We start from the raw sequence: 6412 nt of genomic DNA, 5'->3' as shown, positions 1-6412 counted from the left end.
CGCCCTTCCCGATGCCCCCGGGCACCTGCCGGCGGGGCGACAGATAACGCTGCCTGGACAGCCTGCCTTTGCCCTCTGCTGCCTGGCACCGTTTGCGTCCCCCTTCCTTCCTACGCATCCCAAACTCTCTCCCACCCATCCCGTCTCGGCTCCGTTTCCCAGCCCCGCTCTGGGCCGACGCATCACATCTCATCCAGAGTTGGCCCTTCTGCCTCTCCAGCCGCCTCTCCGACCTTCGCCCCTTTCTCGCTTCCCTCTTAAAACTTCTCGCGCCACCGCTTCGGGTGGTTTCCCTGGCTGATGCCACCGACTGCCCACAGCTCTCTGCCCACACGCACATCTTCCCCTGGGTGTAACCACGCCCCCTTTGCAATAATATTGCAGATAATACCACCCTCACGTACTTCTTGACAATCCTTATTTTACTCCTCCAAGCTGAGGACATTTGCAAGGTTTTTAAGCGTTATATACCAGTGTGTTTAATAAAATGTACTTTATTTGACTTTAAAATATGTTTTTATTGATTTCAGAGAGGAAGGGAGAGGGAAAGATAGAAGCACCAATGATGTGCGAGAATCATCGATTGGCTGCCTCCTGCACGCCCCCTACTGGGGATCGAGCCCACAACCTGGCTATGTGCTCTGACTGGGTATCGCATGGTGACCTCCTGGTTCGTATGTCTACGCTCAACCACTGAGCCACGCCAGCTGGGCCACATCACACTTTGTTTATTCACTCATTGAAGGTTATTTGGATGGCTTCCAGTTTGGGATGATACGGGTAGTTATTCTACAAACTGTTTGCATGAAAGTTTTGTATATTCCTGAGGGCTCAACTTTCAAAGCATATTCAAATCTGATTCCTTTTCATTACTGTCCTGCTACAATACGTATCCATGCCACCACCATGATCCTAGCCCAGTGGTCGGCAAACTCAGTCAACAGAGCCAAATATCAACAGTACAACGATTGAAATTTCTTTTGAGAGCCAAATTTTTTAAACTTAAACTATATAGGTAGGTACATTGTTATTAACTTAATTAGGGTACTCCTAAGGCTTAGGAAGAGCCACACTCAAGGGGCCAAAGAGCCGTATGTGGCTCGCGAGCCGCAGTTTGCCGACCACGGCCCTAGCCCATGCCGTAACCACCACCACCATGACCCTAGCCCATGCCACCACCACCACCATCCCAGCCCATGTCCATGCCACCACCACCATCACCATCATGACCCCAGTCCATGCCGCCACCACCCACCACCACCATGACCCTAGCCCATGCCACCACCACCACCACCATGACTCTAGTCCATGCCACCATCACCACCACCATGACCCTAGCCCATGCCACCACCACCACCATCATGACTCTAGTCCATGCCACCACCACCATCACCATCATGACCCCAGTCCATGCCGCCACCACCATCATGACCCCAGCCCATGCCGCCTTCATGACCCTAACCCCCAATCCTCCCAGATTCGTTCGCCGGGGCCCTGTTCTTCTCGTCTCCAGGCCATCCCTAGCATTCGCATGGGGCATCGGCACTTGCTGTTCCGAATGCTCAGAGTGCACTCAGAGGGCAACCTGCATGGCTTGTTCTCGCACGATTTCGAGTCTCTGCTTAAACATCTTTCCAGAAACGTCTTCTCTGAACATCCTACCTGAAGTCAAACACCTGCCTCTCTCCCTGCCGTGTCAGGTTCTTTTCTTCCACGGACACATATGCTTCTCTTGCTTCTTTCATTATCAGCTGAGCCCTCCGGCCTATGAATCCCACCAGAGCTGCAGCGGGTCGGGTTGGCTCACTGTGGTATTTCCGGTTCCTAGGACGGTACCTGGCACCTGGAAGACGAAGAGCTGAGTAAGAAACAGTTGTTGAGCACAGAACGTGTTTGCTTTGGCAAATACTTTTAAATCCTCCCTGCCCTCCTTTTAATATAACCTCTGTCTACTAGTAAGCCTTGCGGCTACTGGATGGCGATAAAAATCTGTTCCATGGTAGGAAATATAAAGCACATTATTTTAATGGAGGCATCAATGAGGGACAATATTGTAAAATGAATGCAGAATTGAAGTGGGGACTGTGACTTAAAAAAAATAATTATAGCCCTGGCTGGGTGGCTCAGTTGATGGAGCATTGTCCTATGGGGGAAAAAAAAGAAAAGAAAGAAAGAGAGAAAGGAAAAGAAGAAAGAAAGCTTGCGGATTCCATTCCTGGTCAGGGCACATACCTACATTGCGGGTACGATCCCTAGCCCTGGTCAGGATGTGTGCAGGAGGCAACTGATCGATGTTTTTCTCTCACATCCATGATTCTCTCTCTCTCTCTCTCTTTCTCTCTCTCTCTCTCTCCCTTCCTCTCTTTAAAATCAATTTTAAAAAGTGATTAAAAAGTATTAACTTATTTAATTCATAAATAAATACTATTTAACAAATACATATACAGGGTGTCCCAAAACATGTATATACACTTTAACAGCTGATAGCCCAATTTTGAAAAGGAAATGCATTTTCATAAACACTGCCTTTATAATTATTCAAAATGTGTATACACATTTTTGGGGGATACCCTATATTTGTGTAAGCATTGAAAATTGATATTTTGGTCATAAAATATTTTATAATACAGTCATAAAACAAAAGAAGAAAAAAGCATTTACCAGTAATTACACCCACATATCTTTTTAAAAAAACAACATATATTTTTTATTTATTTCAGAGAGGAAGCAAGAGGGAGAGATAGAAATACCAATGATGAGAATCATGGACTGGCCGCCTCCTGCACGCCCCCTACGGGGGATCGAACCCGCAACCGGGGCATGTGCCCTGACCGGGAATTGAACCAGTGACCTCCTGGTTCATAGCTCGATGCTCAACCACGGAGCCACGCCGTCTGGGCCAGGCCCCTTCTTTGAGTGGCATCTGTCTGGCTTGTGCTTTATCTCATCCCCACAATGCACGGGAAGGAACAGAGGAGCGATTTCACGCTAACAGGACGAGCGAGCCCTACCTGGAGTAGCATTTTCCTCAGGCTGGGCTGGGGAGGGGGTATTCTTTATTGCACTCAGTTCATTTATATTTCAAATGTCTGCTAGGCTACGGTGAGATGAACCCCCTCTTAATCATCACTATCCAGAGTGAATAAATGCATGCATTTATCTTGAGCTTGGTAATTGGTGGTGAAGCATTCAGCGTTCCTTTCATTAAGCTGATGAGATCTAAAAATAGATGCCAAGTATGTTTACCGGAAGCTGACAGACACACCTGAAATGTAAAAAGTCCTGTATGCCCGGCCAGTGTGGCTCACTGGTTGAGCGTCGACCCATGAACCAGGAGGTCATGGCGTGGTTCCCGGTCAGGGCACATGCCCAGGTTGCGGGCTCGATCCCCAATAGGGGGCGTGCAGGAGGCGGCCAATCCATGATTCTCTCTCATCATTGATGTTTCTATCTCTCATCCCTCTCCCTTCCTCTCTGAAATCAATAAAAATATATTTAAAAAGAGCGTAGCCCTAACTGGTTTGGCTCACTGGATAGAGCGTCGGCCTGCGGACTGAAGGGTCCCAGGTTCGATTCCGGTCAAGGGCATGTACCTTGATTGCGGGCACATCCCCAGTAGGGGGTGTGCAGGAGGCAGCCGATTGATGTTTCTCTCTCATCGATGTTTGTAACTCTCTATCCTTCTCCCTTCCTCTCTGTAAAAAATCAATAAAATATTAAAAAAATAAAAAGAGCGTAATCCCAAGGGAAGAAGGAGAAAGCAGATAAAGCACAGATATCATTGAATCTCTCTCATCGATGTTTCTAACTTTCTATCCTTCTCCCTTCCTCTCTGTAAAAAATCAATAAAATATTAAAAAAATAAAAAATAAAAAGAGCAGATAAAGCACAGATATCATTGAACGAGGAAGCAAAGATGCCATGAAGATGGCTAGCCAGGCCCAGTGCTAGCTCCTAGGAAAGGAGCCAGTAGTTATTTTACCTCATTTATTCCACCTCTAATGTGCTTCCTTTCTTACTGTGGTTCAGAATTTCTCACCGATAATATTTCCTTCTCTCTAAGGACTTTCTTTCAACACTTTTTAAAGGCAGGTCTATAAATTCCTTGTTTGAGAAAGTCTTTATTCCCCCTCCCTCCCTTTTTTTGAAGGATAATTTCACTGGGTACAGAATTCTTGGTTGACGATTTCTCTTTCAACATGTTCAGTGTTTACTCCACTTTCTTCTTGCTCTCATGGTTCCTGAAGCGATGTCTAATGTGATTCGTACCTTTGCTCCTCTATAAGTAAGTCGTTGGTTTTTCTTTTGGATGTCTTTTCAAGATGATCTCTATTGTTCAATTTCCTGCAGTTTGAAAACAATATGCCGAGGGATGGATTTTTTGGTAGTTATTTACTTTTTTGGTGTTCTTTGGCCTCCCTGGGTCTGTGGCTTTGTCTTCTGAGTTTAATTTTGGACGTGGCAGTCATGACCTCAAATGTTTTGTGTGGTTTTTCTCTTTCTTGCCCTTCTGGCATTTCCCTTATGCATATAGTGCACCTTTATGTAACTGTAAAACAATTATTGGATATTCTATTTGGTCTTTTTAATTCCCTTTAAGAAGAGAATTAAATAGCTTACACTTGCCTTTTAGTATTTCTTACCATTTCTGCCGTGTATTATATTTGCTTGTCTCTCAGTCCCCTAACTACACTGTATTGCCCATGGAACAGGGGACTAGCTCTTACTAACATCTCTAGGCCTGGCCCTCCCCGGCCCAACACCTCACCCACGGGGGTTACTCGGTGTGTGTCCGGATAAATGGCATTTCAGAAGCTCACTTGCTCTCGGTCTCCCATGTCTCCGAGTCTCTGACATCCCCCAGCTCATGCTTCTCGGGAACATTTGTGGGCTCTTCGTCATCTTACGGAGAACAGGACACATCTGTCACTTCTCCTCCGTGAAACCCTCCCTTCAGCAGGACTGACTAGGTGTCCCGGTTAATAATGCGGATTAACTGTCAACCGGTTAAAAATTCGGATTTTGTAATCAAAGAAAACACGATAATTTCCAGAGAAACATCAAAAGTGCTTTATTCCAAGTAATGTCCATCGCTAGCCACACATTTCCCCATCTTTCAGGGAAGTTGTGGAGACCGTCTCAATAGAACTTTTCTTGTTTTGAGGCAGACCATTCAGAGACCTAATTTTCCACGTCTTCGTACGTTGTGAAGTGCTGCTCAGAAAGTGCGTGTGCCGTCGATCAGAACAAGTGGCCATCTGAAGGAGCAATACAACAAATAGCACACGTATCAAATCGCATATCTATCAACATGTGTGTAACTCCATCGATGGGAAAAACCCGCATTATTAACCGGTGCGCCTGGTATGTCAAGGGCTGTAGGAAAAGAGAACGCTGCACGGGCGACGCTGTGAAAATCCAGTCCTCTGTCCACTGTGGGACCCGGTGCCCCGAGTGCCCGGCTGGCAGCCACGGGCCCTGCCCACCCTGACAGTGACACTCTCATGGGTGGCCTCGTGGCTGCTGGTTCGAAACCCGCTGTGGAGCTGCGTGTTCAGAGGATACCTCTGCGTCCCTCCCTCTGCAGGGCTCCTGGCTGTGGCCAATTAGAGATTTTTTTTTAAAATACATTTTTATTGATTTCAGAGAGGAAGGGAGAGGGAGAGAGAGATAGAAACATCAATGATGAGACTCATTGACCGGCTGCCTCCTCCACGCCCCCTACTGGGGATTAGGCCTGCAACCAGCATGTGCCCTGACCAGGAATCCAACCGAGACCTCCTGGTTCATGGGTCGATGTTCACCCACTGAGCCACACTGGCTGGGCTAGAACCAGGAGGCTTTGAGGGGATGCAAGAGGTGGGAGGATATCATCCAAAACCCAGCTGGGGGCGGGCTCCTCCCACCTGCACGCCAGCCTGCTCTGGAGAGAGTGTGGCCTGGTGGCGCTCCATGGGCGAGCTGGGCTCCGCCCACCCTCCTGGTTCATGGGTCGATGTTCACCCACTGAGCCACAGCTGGGCTCCGCCCACCTTTGGCCAGGAGGCATCGCTGACACCCTGGACGGACGGCCGGTGGCCACCCCGGGCCCAGCTTCATGAGCACTTCATGAAAGACCCTCTTTCGCTTCGATGCTAGCGTCACACAGACAGGGGCAGGTGGCTTTCTCCTCGGTCTCTGGGGTGGCACACGTCTCCTGGGAGAGGCAGGGGGGCTTGGCTGAGAGCTCCTGGTGCCGCCAGCATCAGCCAGGGCGGAGTCACACTGCAGCCCACGGAGCATCCCCGCAGGGGGTTTCCATAGCAACTTTCCAAGAGGAGTTTCCAGGCTGGCGGATCCTGTCACAGTAACCCAGTGAGGGAAGAAAGTGTGGGGGGTGTGGGTGGAGGTGGCACAGGACCCAGAGGCCTCA

General features: G+C 48.4%; 2 protein-coding genes across 2 annotated transcripts in view; one reads left to right on the top strand and one right to left on the bottom strand.

The window, feature by feature from the left end:
- The window catches only part of OTUD7A (OTU deubiquitinase 7A), a gene marked incomplete at its 3' end in the record, with an annotated part of 77451 nt that overhangs the window by 30361 nt on the left and 40678 nt on the right, over positions 1 to 6412 (bottom strand). Inside the window, exon 4 of the mRNA XM_014543564.1 lies at positions 1663 to 1843. The remainder of the gene's footprint in view (positions 1 to 1662; positions 1844 to 6412) is intronic.
- Positions 1239 to 6412, top strand: part of LOC102246452 (neuronal acetylcholine receptor subunit alpha-7) — a 39579-nt gene continuing 34405 nt past the window's right edge. The window contains exon 1 of the mRNA XM_005871095.2: positions 1239 to 1481. Within this exon, the coding sequence (XP_005871157.1) occupies positions 1239 to 1481 (243 nt within the window). The remainder of the gene's footprint in view (positions 1482 to 6412) is intronic.

Source organism: Myotis brandtii, unplaced genomic scaffold (assembly GCF_000412655.1).
Source record: "Myotis brandtii unplaced genomic scaffold, ASM41265v1 scaffold329, whole genome shotgun sequence".
NCBI lineage: Eukaryota > Metazoa > Chordata > Mammalia > Chiroptera > Vespertilionidae > Myotis > Myotis brandtii.
The sequence above is the reverse complement of the archived record's forward strand: the minus strand, read 5'-3'. Positions and strand labels throughout refer to the sequence as shown.